This window comes from Gouania willdenowi, chromosome 5 (genome assembly GCF_900634775.1).
Source record: "Gouania willdenowi chromosome 5, fGouWil2.1, whole genome shotgun sequence".
In the NCBI taxonomy this organism is placed as follows: Eukaryota; Metazoa; Chordata; class Actinopteri; order Blenniiformes; family Gobiesocidae; genus Gouania; species Gouania willdenowi.
This window is the reverse complement of record NC_041048.1, coordinates 1,901,160-1,916,002: the sequence shown is the minus strand read 5'-3', so window position 1 is coordinate 1,916,002 and position 14,843 is coordinate 1,901,160. Positions and strand designations below refer to the sequence as shown.

Here is a 14,843-nt window from a genome sequence, read left to right as displayed (position 1 = left end):
TTTTGGGGTCAGATGTCAGACTTTTTTTTAGAATGAAGTGCGTGTCCTGAAAATGTGTTGAAATAGAACAACCCTATACAGTAGGTATGATTTGAAGCTTTCTCCAGTTATTGCACGTTTCTGCTGTTCCTGTTTACCTGCATGTGTGTGTGATTCAGCTTTCTTCTGTTTTCACTCAGGTGATGCACATCTTTTAATTACCTTCCCTCACAATTTAAACGAGTGTTTGGACTCTAGAATTGCTGTTTTTCTTACCTGGCCCGTCTCCGTCAATCACTTACCATTTATAGTTTGTTGGCTTTTAAATAAATTGACTGTATGTTGGAATATACTCTGCTTGATCCTCTCTTTTTAAAGATGCATTATTATGAAAACATAACCCCATCATGGTTGGGCCAAAGTTGATAAAGTTCTGTTTCCTCCCTCCATTGTTATTTCATATTTTGTAAAAAGTCAGGTCTAAACAGGCCAGTTGGATTTTTCCCCAATATTACGTCATAAGGCACCGAACGGTTTGCCAGAATCTCTTCGAGGCCGACCGATAGTCCTCTTGCATGGCTTCTCCGAACTCCTCCCAGACCCGAGTTTTTGCATCTGCGACCGCGCGGGCTGCAGCACGCTTGGCCTGCCGGTACCTCTCGGCTGCCTCCGGAGTCCTACCAGCCAAAAAGGCCAGGTAGGTCTCCTTTTTCAGCTTGACGGCATCCCTTACTTCCGGGCGCCACCACCGGGTTCGGGGATTGCCGCCGCGACAGGCACCAGAGACTTTACGGCCACAGCTGCGAACGGCTGCATCGACAATGGAGGAGGAGAACATGGTCCACTCGGACTCCATGTCTCCCACCTCCCTCGGGATCTGGGAGAAGCTGGGAGTTGAAGACCCCACTGACAGAGAGATCCACCAGACGTTCCCAACAGACCCTCACCACACGTTTGGACCTGCCAGGTCTGACCGGCTTCCTCCCCTTCCAGCGGATCCAGCTCACTACCGGGTGGTGATCAGTTGACAGCTCAGCCCCTCTCTTCACCCAAATGTCCGAGACGGAGATCAGGTGATACAACTACAAAGTCGATTATCGACCTCCGGCCTAGAGTGTCCTGGTGCCACGTGCACTTATGGACACCCTTGTGCTCGAACATGGTGACAAACTGTAACTAGCACAGAAGTCTAATAACAAAACACCACTCGGGTTCAGATCGAGGAGGCCGTTCTTCCCAATCACCCCTGTCCAGTTCTCACTGTCGCGGCCCACGAGGGCGTTGAAGTCCCCCAGTAGAACAATGGAGTCCCCAGTCGGGACACCGTCTAGTACCCTTCCCAGGGACTCCAAGAAGGCCGGGTACTCTGCGCCGATGTTGGGCCCGTAGGCCGAAACAACGGTGAGAGACCTGTCCCCAATCCGAAGGCGTAGGGACGCGACCCTCTCGTTCACTGGGGTAAACTCCAACACGTGGCGGCTGAGCTGGGGGGCAATAAGCAAGCCCACCCCAGCCCGCCGCCTCTTCCCGCGGGCAACGCCAGAGAAGTGGAGCGTCCAGCCTCTCTCCAGGAGTTGGAGCCCAGAGCCCAAGCTGTGCGTGGAGATGAGCCCGACTATATCTAGCCGGTACCTCTCAACCTCCCGCACAAGCTCAGGCTCCTTCCCCCCCATCGAGGTGACGTTCCATGTCCCAACAGCCAGAAGCTGTGGACGCGGACTGGGCGCCGAGGCAACCCCCCTCGACCGCCACCCAATCCTCTCTGCACCCGACCCCTACGGATCCCTCTGCGGGTGGTGGGTCCACAGGAGGGCAGGCCCACATTGTCCTTTCGGGCAAAGGCCCAACCACCAGGCGCTCGCATTCGAGCCCCAGCCCCAGGCCTGGCTCCAGGGTGGGGCCCCGGCTGTGCCATACCGAACGACGTCAAGGTCCTTGCTTTTATAATGTCCATAGAGGGTCTTCTGAACTGCGCTTAGTCTGACCCGTCACCAAGGACCTGTTTGACATGGGAGACTCTACCAGGGGCATAATGCCCCAGACAACATAGCTCCTTGGATCATTCGGGCACTCACACAACCCCACCATGTTATGGTGGCAGTTCACGGGGTTTTTTTGACCAAATGATGCCACAAAAAAAAAAAAAAAAAAAAACTTACATACTGCAGCTTTAAGCCTGTCAGTCTGAGGATATGTTTCTCACGCAGCTTGTGAAAAATCTTAGTACGAGACAAATTCTGTCATCGTGTTTTAAAATGATCCTCAATGCAAATCATTCTTGATTTATTGAACATTTTTATTGAATTGTAGCCAAACTGTTCAGAAAGTAGCCCAGCCAGTGGAGCTATGTGGGAGGTTATGTAATCATTGTTCAGGTTGCAGCAGGTTTTCATGTTCAAACAGGAATCATTTCTCTTCTTATTCACTCTGTGTTTAATACAACCACAACTGCTCGTTTGTACTTTTTAACAGATCCATAAAAATCTACACATGGCAGCAGCCAATCACAAGCTGTCCTGCTGAATGAGGTCTCTGGCTTTCTGAAGGTTATGGTCCACGGCTCCGTCTAAGAACTGAACCCAGGTCAGCTCAGATTCACCACACACGTGACTGGACCTGGTGGAACCATCACAGAATACCAATCAGATCAAAGTGAAGTGTTTTCAGAAACAGAAATCAGCTTTGATGAAGATAAAATACTAATTCATGAGACAGTGAAGTTGACTGCTTTCCAAACTTCATCCGACACACCCGACAAACTTTGCCTGAGGATGATTGACGCACCCACAGAATAAACATGTTTATATATGTCAACTGTACAAAATCAGATAGAGTTACATAACGTGAGTGTACCTGATCAACCCCAACACATTCTTTAAAAGCGCTGCCAGTTCAAACGCCTGTGGAGAAGGAAGAGTTATTAATCAGCTGTGAGAGGCTAAGTCTAATAGTGAACCAGTACAATATGTCTATGGGAATATATTCACCTTTACACTGAAACATACTTATTAAAAATACAACGTGCAACATGAGCCTTTTGACTTAACGCTTCAACACCTTAACCCTTTAGCATCTACCGCGTCGCCGGCGACACATCCTGGTTTGCACACATTCACATGTTACACGTTACTGACAACCTACAAACATTACGGTATTTATACCTTTTAAATTTTATATTTTTGTTCAAAAAAATCTGTTATTCATTTGAGCTTTCATTGTTTTCTTCCTACTAAATCTAAAAAAAAAACCTCTTTAGTTTTAGTGTTTTTCTTCATTTGAAACTGATATTATACTGGTTGAACATGTAATAACTGTAAAAAACTGAAGAAGTCTGAAATGTTCTGGAAAACAGGGTAAAAGCACTTCCTCACATGACATTTATTGATCATTTTATAAACAAAATGAGCACAAAAAAAATAAAAAAACAGGCAAAAAAGTTAATATTACAGGTGTTAAAAAGTGAATACAGACATGGGAAACTGTTCTATGCACTAACACTAAATACTTTAATATGTTACTGCCACATAATGTTAACATTTTACAAAAGATCCATTCAAAAATAAAGGATTGTTTATTAAAAATGTTTTTATTTGACTGTGGAAAAAGGGCTCGTCTAAATGTAAATCAGTCACTAACACATATTTAGGTTCCGACCCACAGGTTGAGAAGAACCTCCTCTGACTAAAGAGCTCACATACATCTAAACAAGTCACACTCACACGTGCTGTCCCTTAGAGGAGAAACATGTGAAGCTCAAACATGAGTGTAGAGATTTCTGATGTCAGATTAAAAAACTAAAATAAAACCAGTCGTGGTAAATTCAGACTCTGTTACTGGAGTTCTAGAGCGACACTTCTAAGCCCCGCCCCCTTTTTCAATGCTTACGTTGCTTTCCACGTCACTGTATTCCATTGGAGGATAGAGACACAGAGCCAGCTCATCAACACTGAGGAGAAACACAAACTGTATATTATTTAATTTTAAAAACACATCATCATCTGTTAATGATATTTCAAGTACGCTCTAGGAATTAATGATTCATAAAATATTTTTTACAGCTTTAATACATTTTTAATACTTGTTGAACAAAATACTAAGACAGTTCTGTCATATATTGTCTTTTTTAATTATGTAATGATACATATATTTTATTCATGTTGTGTAATGTCTGTATTTATTAGAATAAAAATATTTCTGATGCATATAAAGACTTTTTTATTTATTCCCATGTTTTCTTTATTAATGTTTGATTTGATTTAATTAAAAATGAAAGTTGAGATTTTTACTTGCTGATATGAAAGAGGGGGATCCTCCACTGTTTGTACAAATGTGACCTAAAATCTTTATTAGTAGATCTATGTCTAACAGAACCCTTTAATACGCTCCATATTCATTTTATTTACTTTTATAAATTAAAGTACTTTACAGTTTTAGAGTCTGTTTTCCTCCATCTTAAAATCACGTTCTAAAACTGTAAACTAGTCCCATTTTAAAAAGGCTATTAAATGAATATAGTGCATAATAATGTATTATGTTATAACATAGACATAACATAGATCTACTAATAAAGACACTTTTACATGTGTAAAAATATTTTGACTGCTTCAAACACACACATCCAGTTTAGGCCTGTAACAGCCTGGAGGTAAAAAGAGCTTTTTTAACCACCGTGTAGATCGTAAATAACCAGTGAACACACCCTGCTGCGTGCTGTGCATATCTTTGAGAATCACCGCCACACGCTGATCACAACAGCAACAGATACGTTGCGTTAAAATTGTAATTAATTACCAATTACGTGATGAAACAGTAATAATTGACCCCCACCCTGCTGAACGTACCAGGGACTGATTTCCTTGCTGACGTGGGCCAGCTGGTCTAACTGCGCCACGTTTTGACCATCGCTGAAATCCCCGTTGGTTTTCACGGCCGACGTCAGTTTCCTGATGCACGCCGCCGACGCTTTCATCAAACCTTGGCACGGACCAATCACAAGCCGGTCTCTGGCTGACCAATGAACGTCCTGATCATCACCAGGATCATTGTCGTCGTCGAACTCATCATTAGAAGGATTCTCAGCGTCCGAGAGAGCCTGAAGGGGTTAAAAAAATAGGTTCCAGTAGATTCCACGCTATTATTACACGTCTAAAGGTTGATGGTGCAATATTTGGTAGCAAGTATATTTCACGCCAAGCCTGGTGATAATTTTATGAACCTGGGATCATCAAATTGTAATTGTTTTTTCTTAAAGGGATCCTCCACTGTTTTACAAGTTTGGCCTAAAATCTTTCAAATGTACTTTTTAGTAGATCTATGTCTAACAAAACACATTATTTTGCATCATATTCATTTTATTAACATTGAAAAATGGGACTACTTTACAGTTTTAGAGCCTGTGTTCCTCCATCTTAAAAATCATGTGATTGATGATGTCACACGGCCCCACTTCCTGTAAACATCCCATTGTTTTCTATTGGAGTGAAACATTCAGCCTGATTTTTAGACCATTTGGCAGTTTTTTACATCATTTAATAGTTTTTTACATCATTTAGTAGATTTTTAAGTCAAAATAACAACTTGTGCTGCTTTTTGTTGATCTAAATCAGTGTTTCTAAATCACAGACAGTTAAAGACACACAAACCCTGAGGATAAAAGTCTTTTTGGGTGTGAGTCCTTCAACATTCCATGATTAATGGCTAACTTCAGCCACCAGAGTGTGTCGGTGCACTATTTAAGGGACAGTAAAGGTCCCTGAGGAGAGCTCTTCTTCTCTGCTTCATTGTCTACTACAGAGTTGGAACTGTCGCCCCCTGCGGTCACAGCTTCTTTTCAGGCCACAACTGTTTTTATTGTCTTTCCGTGAACTTTTATCATAAAATCTACTAAATGATCTAGAAGGTTTTTCAGTAGAAGGAAACCAATGTTCAGATCTTATAGTTTTCAATAAAGCAAATTGCTTCAAAGTCACTGACAGATTTTTTTTTTTTTGAAAGCCTTTTTTTCTCAGCTTTTTGTAAAAACAATGGAGGATCCCTTTGAAGAACTAAATTGGAACATTCCATGGAGTGAATACTTTTGACAATAAGTGTAAAGTCTTCAGTCTCCACACCGATATCTTCTTCTATTAAAGGAAAGCTTTCACAATGTCGTGCACTGTGTAACATACCTGTTGGATTTCATCGATGGCGTCTTTTACGACTCCAACCTGTGAGGAAAGAACCACCAGCACCGCCGCTTTATTGTCTGTGAGAAACAAACAAATAAATAAATAAATCCATCAGCACACACCACATTAAAAAAAACCTGAAAACGAGCAACATTTCTGCTAAATTTTCACGTGATATTCAACTCAGGAATTAAAAAAGTAGATCAACTTTTCATGGGAATTATTGATTGAAAATAATCTGAAAGTGGAAGTATAATTAATGCTGATATTTTAATTAATGCTAAAACCTATTTAACGTCCCTGTTGAGGACCAACTTTGAATTGTGAAAATGACCCGAAAATTCCCAGAATTTTGGAACCCATGTTGAAATGTTCCTCAATGCAAATATTTATATTTGGATATTGATAGTTATTTAAAATGACTCCAAAAGACCAGTTAATTTAAAAAAAAATAATTCCCATGAAAAGTTAATTTTTTTGAATATCTCCAAAATTCCCGAGGTTCAGCTTCTGTGGAAACCTACAGGAAACGTTCCGCAGCTTTACAACCCAACCTGATGGTATTGGTGATAATTATGAATACTTTAATATCTGATGTTTCAGTCAGAATATGAACTGCTGTATATTCCTGATGGTTTAATTAAAAATAGACAACATTAAAGATTCCATGTAAGGATGAGGAAACAACAGCACCACCTGCAGGCTGTTAGTTTAATCGATTCGTTACCATGACGATAAAACAGTCTGAATTCACAGAAAAGAATCAAAGCCATCCAGTAGTTCTTTATTTAAATCTATTCAAACAGAACATGTTATAGATTTGGATTAAACGTATTATTAAATATAACCATTTGATGCATTTGTCCAGTAGTTTTAATTTTATTTAATTTTAACAATAATTTTTAATGTAATTTTAGTCTCAGTCGCTCACCAAAGTTCGGACTCAGTTCTAGTCACATAGTCAGTGGAAATTAGTTTTAGTCTCAACTTTAGTCTAATTGTAGTATTTTTTATTTAATTTAATCTGTAATAAATTCAATATTTAAATATTTGGAATGACAGATTTTTCTTTTTATATTTTTTTTGTCTTTTTTTTAAAATTGATTTAATCAATTTAATATCTTTTCAGTTCAATATTTGGTTAAAATTATCCAGACAGATAAACTACCATAGTCACAAAAACTTCCACTCATTTTTCATCTTTTTTTGTCTCATTTTCGTCTCTTTTTTTGAGTAATTTGTAGTACTTTGACAGGTTTTTTTATGCTGTAATTGTTATTTTTCTGTATATTTGAACAACCTGAAAAAGAATGAAAGCTCAATTTCCAAGAGTTTAAATGTTGTTTTAATTGTTGTTGTGGGTAATTCTTTATTTTCCGTTCTACATTTGTTTATATTAGGCGTAAACGTTTGTTTTTATTAGCCGTAAACGTTTGTTTTTATTAGCCGTAAACGTTTGTTTTTATTAGCCGTAAACATGGTTTATTATTAGCCGTAAACATTGTTTTTTATTAGCCGTAAACATTTGTTTTTATTAGCCGTAAACATTTGTTTTTATTAGCCGTAAACATTTGTTTTTATTAGCCGTAAACATTTGTTTTTATTAGCCGTAAACATTGGTTTTTATTAGCCGTAAACATTGGTTTTTATTAGCCGTAAACATTGGTTTTTATTAGCCGTAAACATTGGTTTTTATTAGCCGTAAACATTGGTTTTTATTAGCCGTAAACATTGGTTTTGATTAGCCGTAAACATTGGTTTTGATTAGCCGTAAACATTTGTTTTGATTAGCCGTAAACATTTGTTTTTAGTAGCCGTAAACATTGGTTTTTAGTAGCCGTAAACATTTGTTTTTATTAGCTGTAAACATTTGTATTTATTAGCTGTAAACATTTGTTTTTATTAGCCGTAAACATTTGTTTTTATTAGCCGTAAACATTTGTTTTTATTAGCCGTAAACATTTGTTTTTATTAGCCGTAAACATTTGTTTTTATTAGCTGTAAACATTTGTATTTATTAGCTGTAAACATTTGTATTTATTAGCCGTAAACATTTGTTTTTATTAGCCGTAAACATTTGTTTTTATTAGCCGTAAACATTTGTTTTTATTAGCCGTAAACATTTGTTTTTATTAGCCGTAAACATTTGTTTTTATTAGCTGTAAACATTTGTTTTTATTAGCTGTAAACATTTGTTTTTATTAGCTGTAAACATTTGTATTTATTAGCTGTAAACATTTGTATTTATTAGCTGTAAACATTTGTTTTTATTAGCTGTAAACATTTGTTTTTACCTCGTGGCAGATGAACAAAGTGGTCGCATGCGGCCCAAACGCCTCCTGTTGACGTCAGCTGTTCCTGACTCACACTGTTTAAGCTGAAGTTAGACACAAACAAAGCTTTATTTCTTTACTTTTTCATTCTTTAAGTGAAACAGTGATTTATGAATAGAAGCATTGGCACAATAATAATATTAATTAAAAAACAGATGAAAATGATCAGTTATTTATTTTAACTGTCAGTGATCATTAAAGTTACTGTAGACGATAATTATTTGATCAGATAAAAACACAGTGTAGGTCTCATGGATCAAATAATTAAAGGAAGGAAAAAAAGATGGAAAAGGTTGAAATGACTTGATTTCTTTGATCTGTAAAGTTTTTCCATTGCATTGTGGGATGTGGAGTCCTGTAAACAGACTCATAGAACTCATAGTTTCCTCCACCCAATAATTATGTGAATGTCAAAGGAGAAATTTAGTTTGTCATTTAGATTAATTTTGATCATCTGTTACACAAAGAAGACAGTTTTTACTTTAACTGTAATGTTTAGTCATTTTTATTTCTAAAAATGCTTTATCAGATAAAACTTTAGTAAAAATTTGGCGTAGATTTGAAGAAAACCACAAAGGGACGAGAGACGCCCTGAAATAATGGCTTTTATTTTGTTTACAAGAGCAACAATCCTGTCCAAGTGAGTTCCTGAACGTAAGAGCATTTAATCTATTAAAAATGATTTTTATTTCATTTTAAATTAAATGAAACATTTCATTTCCTTTTAATCATTATTTATTTTAATATGTAAGCAATGAAATATTTAAAATCATCCCAATAGATAAAGTGGTTGGAAAAACAACTGATGTCATTGGTGAATTTTACAGTTATCACTCTAACATAATCAGAAATCATGGTGAAAGTGTTATTTTGATGACAGGGCTCAGGTTTGTCCCTGGGATTGTGTTTAAAAATAAATGTGTTGTGATCAGCGTCTGATAATTATGGATCTTTCCAGTCCAACCTTTGTAAAGGTGAGCTGAGAATAGCCTCCAGCAGCTGTGTGACGCCCTGTAGAACCGCCACTGTAGCGTCTTTAACCTGTCCACGTAGAATCAGACCTGAAACACACACACAGGACAAACATGTACACGACAACAGGAAAAAAAGACTCATTTAAAGTAGTTTTTTTCACTTTAAAGAGGAACTCAACCCCAAAACTGAATACAAATGTATTTGGGTATCAAAGTATTTTAATTTGTCACAATGAGTTGTAAAATGTGAGAGTGACTGCCCTCTATGGGTTGAAACCAGGATATTATAATTGATTCTTATTATTGGCCGAGAACAAGATCATGTGACGTTTTGGGACCATTTTGGGGGGGGGGGGGGGGGGGGGGGGGGGGGGGGGGCATTTTGCAAAAATGATGCTATATGTTGACTTTAGGTGAATTATATTAGTGTAACTGTGGCTTTTCTTTTGTCTATTTTGTAGCACTTTTCTTAGCATGATGTGTTTTCTCACCTTGTTTTTGTTTGCATGATGCATTTACAAGTTGAAATCTGGTATTCATAATAATGATGACAAATAATTGAGCATCATTATCAGTTTACCTCTTTCCAGTGTAAAATGTACCAACTTACAGTATAGCAGTAGTATGGGGGCGTGGTCTGTTAGTAGTCCTCTGTAGAATGCTGTCTGCATGATTTACATCATTTATGTGTAGTTTGTAGTTGGTTTTGGTAATATATTTAGTTGTATCAATGCACAATAATATTCATAATATATCTTACATATACCCTTACATTTGTGATTTTTGTAACCCAGTACCCTGGACGCAGGACTTTTAATTCATGATTCATGATGATATTAATCAATGTTTTAAAAAATTACATATTCAATTCTACAGAGATTTTTCTCTCTATAGAGAAAAATCTACTTTTTTCAAATTTGGTCTGAATTGTCACCAGCGACTCTTTTCTTTGTTGAATCTTTCTTAAAGATAATGTTTATTTAATTTAGTTGAATTCATTAATGTTAAGATTTATTATATTATTGGGGAAATTATTAGAAAGAATCATTATTTTCCTTCAGTTGCAGCCGCCAGATATTAGTTTGGACCAGCAGAGGGCGCTGGTAACCCAGTGTTTGGTTGGGATGCAGCTATTCTGTGCAGTGAAGAAGAGATGCTATGCTAGCAGACAGAGCTAATAGAAAAACCTGACTTTTATAGATATTCACATAATATTACAGATATTCTTTCGGTGCTAAAGGGGTCAGGATGCCGTCTATGAAACAGCAGAGTTGGAACTGTCGCTCCCTGTGGTCACAGATTTTTTCGGGGCACGGATTTTCTTTATCAAATTTCGGTAAACAAAAGAGGTTTACGTTGACTTTTTAAACTTTTACTGATTTTTAGATCAACCCAAAGCAGCACAAGTTGTTATTTTGACTGAAAAATCAGCTAAATGATCCTGAATGCTTCACCTCCTATAAAACTCAATGGACTGAAAGGGCGATTAGCGTCATCAATAACGTCATTTCAAGATGACGGAACACGGCGTAAAATAGTCCCAGTTTTAAAAGTTCATAGAACAAATGTGGTGCAAAATAATGTGTTTTTGTTTGGCTTTCCAAACACAAACATGTGTGTGTTACCTTGACTCTTTGGTAACCAATAATACATGGTAGACAGAGTGAGGACACTGTTTAACGTGGACTCGGCCAATTTCTCTCCATTCTGAAAGTAGAAAAGCAAAAACAACACAATAAAACACACACAAAAGTTAACCTGCCATTAGATTATTGAAAACAGTGTGACCTGCAGTGACGGGAAAGGAGATTTGGAGAAAGCCACACTCAGTTTAGTGGCTTCCTGAGAAACTGCCTTTGCTGCTTGGTCTGAAACACACACACACACACACACACACACACACACACACACACACACACACACACACACACACACACACACACACACACACACACACACACACACACACACACACACACACACACACACACACACACACACACACACACACACACACACACACACACACACACACACACACACACACATCTGTTCAGAGCAGCCGAAAAACAAAATTGGAAAAAAAAAAAAAAAACACCTGGATTTGACAGAAAAATACACAAAAACTATTCCAAAAACACAATATGACAACAATTGAAGAAGGTGATACTCAACTCAGAGTGTCCCAAAAGTTTGGAAGGTTAAACTCTCCGTCAGACTGGTTTGGCTCCTCGTCTGCAGAACAAAATAAATATTATGATGTTAGAAAGTAGAAAAGCTCACGTCAAACACAAATCAACACTGGTGTAGGTGGAAACTTTAAGAACTAAATGAGATATGTGTGTATTTTAGGTTTTCATTTTGTATATTTTACTCTACTTTTGTGTATTTGATTCAGGATTTTGTGTTACTTTTTCTTCTTTACATTTTAGCATTTTTGTTTTTTTTTTAAATATTTCTTTCGTTTTGTGTGTTATTGGTGTCATTTTGTTCTATATTTTTGTTTTGTGCATTTTTTTTAATAATTTCATATGTTTTACTCTTATTTGTATATTTTTCACTCATTCTGTTAGATTTTGGAGTCGCTTTTAAATTTCTGATGTCCTTTAGTTTGTTTTTGGAGTTATTTTGTGTGTTTTTGAAATAATTTTGGCCTTTACTTTGTTTTGTGATTTTGTTGTCATTTCATATATTTGATTTTTGTCAGCATTTTCATTTCATAATTTTTTCTAATGTTTTATTTCTTTCTTTAATTCTATATGATTTTGTTTTTATTTTTCTTTCATCCTGTATGTTTTTATGTTATGTTAAGTCGTTGTGTGTTATTTGGAGTCATTTTGTTGATTTTTGTTGCCCTTAGTGTGTTTATGGAGTTATTTTGTGTGTTTATGGAGTTATTTTGTGCATGTCTGAAAGCCAACACAGAGTAATTGGTGACATTTATCCACCTCATTTAGGTAAACATGAGTTTCAATAAGATAAGTTTATAAAGTGGCTCCTAAACGCTGTCAACATGTCAACAAATAAATAATATTGGACAGAAACATTATTCAAATGTCCACTGGTGAATACTTTTATGCGTGCACACAGGCTTTAGCGACGTTTAAACCAAAGCTCTCAAGTCTGATACATTGGGTGTGAGACACACGCATTTCAACCTGTTCACACGCTCACACCATGTATATCTCACGCAGAGATATACTCGAATAATAGTGATGTGTCGGTCGCTAACGAAACGGCTCTGAATTTACACAAATCAATGAAAGTCCACAAAAAGACAAGAAAAACATAAAAATGACTCAGCAAACCCACATAAACTAACAAACAAGCAAACCGACAATAGAAATACACAAAAATTACTTTAAAAAAATAAAAACGCAAAATGGCAGCACAAATACACCATGTGACTGAAAAAAAAACATATTTTACAGGACAAATACACAAAAGGACAACAGAAATGCATAAAATGCTTCACAAAGAGTAAGTGAACAACAAACATACACAAAATGACAGAAAAACACAACATTGCTATAAAAACGTTTTGTTCTTTCCTGTATTAATGCTCAGATTGGTCATTATTCTAAATGCTGACATGAATATTGATCATGTGACCCTCTGATCAAACAAACACATCTCTATGGCCCTGCTGTGATAAAAGTGTCCTACCTCTGGTCGAAAGCATGAGTCATGATGTAGTTACAGTAAATAAACAGTATAAAGTATTTTATCCGCTTTCTGTGAAGTGTCTTATGATAACACGTGTTATGAATTAATGCTATACAAATAAAGATTGAGTGATTAGTGGAGTTATTTGATGACGTATTGGCCTCTTTCAATGGCAAAATAACGAAAATAAAAAAGCAAGAATCAACAGAAGAAAATCCATTTGTAGTTCTAAACATATTTAAGTGTTTTTTTACTCTCTCTCCCTGGAGGTTATTTTTCTCCTGCAGCGTCTATTACAATAACATGCAAATAGGAATGAATCAAATTAGGCAATGACGTCAATTCCCATGTGACGTAGACCTCAAAACCTGCCACTAAACATCTACATTAAACAACATTAACCATAAACACACACACAGTAAGAAATGTTAAATGCTGAATAAATAGTTTAATTTGTATAAATGTATGTCTTTTATCAGATTGTACACTAACCGCCGCTGCTGCCAAAGTCTCACTCTGAACTGAGTTCAAAACTTCAGATCCCTGTTTAAACTTAAAGCTTTTTTTATACTTGCTGTTGATTTATTCAGGTTTAATTTACATTAAAAAAGTAGTTTAACTGTATATATTTTTAGAAAGCAGCAAAAACGACCAGTTTTCTGAACCTAAACGGACTGTATTTCACTGAACATGTCGCTAATGGTGGTTAGCATCTTAAATAATTAATAAACGCATAAATCCGACATATTTACCTCTGACTCGGTCTCGTATGCATTGAACAGAGTTGAGGAGATTCCGTAAAGGAATAGAAACGTTTTCTTCACAAGAACCAGCGCTCATGTTTCCACAAGTTGAGTTAGCGACAGTGTGGAACTGAGAATGTTGTGGAACAAAAAGACAGACCGGAAGTTGTTCCCGGGGACCATAATAAACAAAACAACAGGGCAGGAAATGACGAACGTCATATTAACTTATTATTTAAAAAAAAAAAAAAAATATTAAGAATGTGGAATAGTTTTTTAATCATTTTATTATTAAAAAAAATTCTCGTAATTTAATTTGGGATAGTTGTAATTTAGGTACATTTATTGTCAAAGCATCTGAATTTTGTAAAATTATTTTGCAATAACATAGAATAGAGTTTATTGTCATATGGACAAATTTAAAAGGACAATTAAATTATTGTGGATGTCCCAAAGTTCGATTGTTTGTTTGTTAACAAACAACAATTACAAACAACAAATCAGCCAAGACAGTCTAAGTAAAGGTACAAAAACAAGGAAATAAAATAATATACTTTACAAAAAGATAAATATATAAATAAATAAATAAAACTCATATTGCACATAGGAGAGCTTGTGAGCTAAATTGTCCAGTATGGGGGATTCATTTTTCAGTTTCTCAGGTATTTGCCCTCTTTAATGTCCTGTGCCACGAGCCTGACAGCAGTTAAGAAAAATAAAAGTATTAGATTAAATAAGGGAATTGGAATTGCACTGCATACTTTTTGTAATTTCTCAATGAACAATTTATGTCAAATTCATGTTTAAAGTCTGATAGGTTTATACGTTTTCCTGCTCATTTAATAGATCTGGAACAAATATAAAATAATTTTCATACCAACTGGTTATGAACAAAGTTTTCCTGTTAATTGTGATGGTTCTGTTGTTCCACCAGGTGAAGCCATGTAAACTAACGTTGTGGGCAGAACCTGTTTATGAGAA

The 14,843-nt window shown here is 36.5% G+C and overlaps 1 protein-coding gene across 1 annotated transcript; it reads right to left on the bottom strand.

The window, feature by feature from the left end:
• Nucleotides 1-2,394: 2,394 nt before the first annotated feature.
• Nucleotides 2,395-14,031, bottom strand: ccndbp1 (cyclin D-type binding-protein 1). The gene is made up of 11 exons (XM_028446934.1): nt 13,872-14,031; nt 11,629-11,688; nt 11,242-11,321; nt 11,079-11,160; nt 9,444-9,540; nt 8,441-8,523; nt 6,147-6,223; nt 4,821-5,071; nt 3,865-3,925; nt 2,833-2,879; nt 2,395-2,595 (listed from the first exon to the last, which is right to left on the bottom strand). Exons 1-11 carry the CDS (start codon nt 13,957-13,959, stop codon nt 2,484-2,486), a joined length of 1,038 nt encoding a protein of 345 aa, XP_028302735.1. The 5' UTR covers nt 13,960-14,031; the 3' UTR covers nt 2,395-2,483.
• Between the last annotated feature and the right edge of the window lie 812 nt (nt 14,032-14,843).

Bases quoted from the DNA above. Each gene is read 5' to 3' on its own strand.
- ccndbp1 (XM_028446934.1), bottom strand. From the start codon at position 13,959: ATGAGCGCTGGTTCTTGTGAAGAAAACGTTTCTATTCCTTTACGGAAT. The intron at 8,524-9,443 runs GTTGGACTGGAA...GTCTAACTTCAG, and splicing joins CTCAGCTCACCTTTACAAAG to CTTAAACAGTGTGAGTCAGG. The intron at 6,224-8,440 runs GTAAAAACAAAT...TGTTTCTCACAG, and splicing joins CTTTGTTCATCTGCCACGAG to ACAATAAAGCGGCGGTGCTG.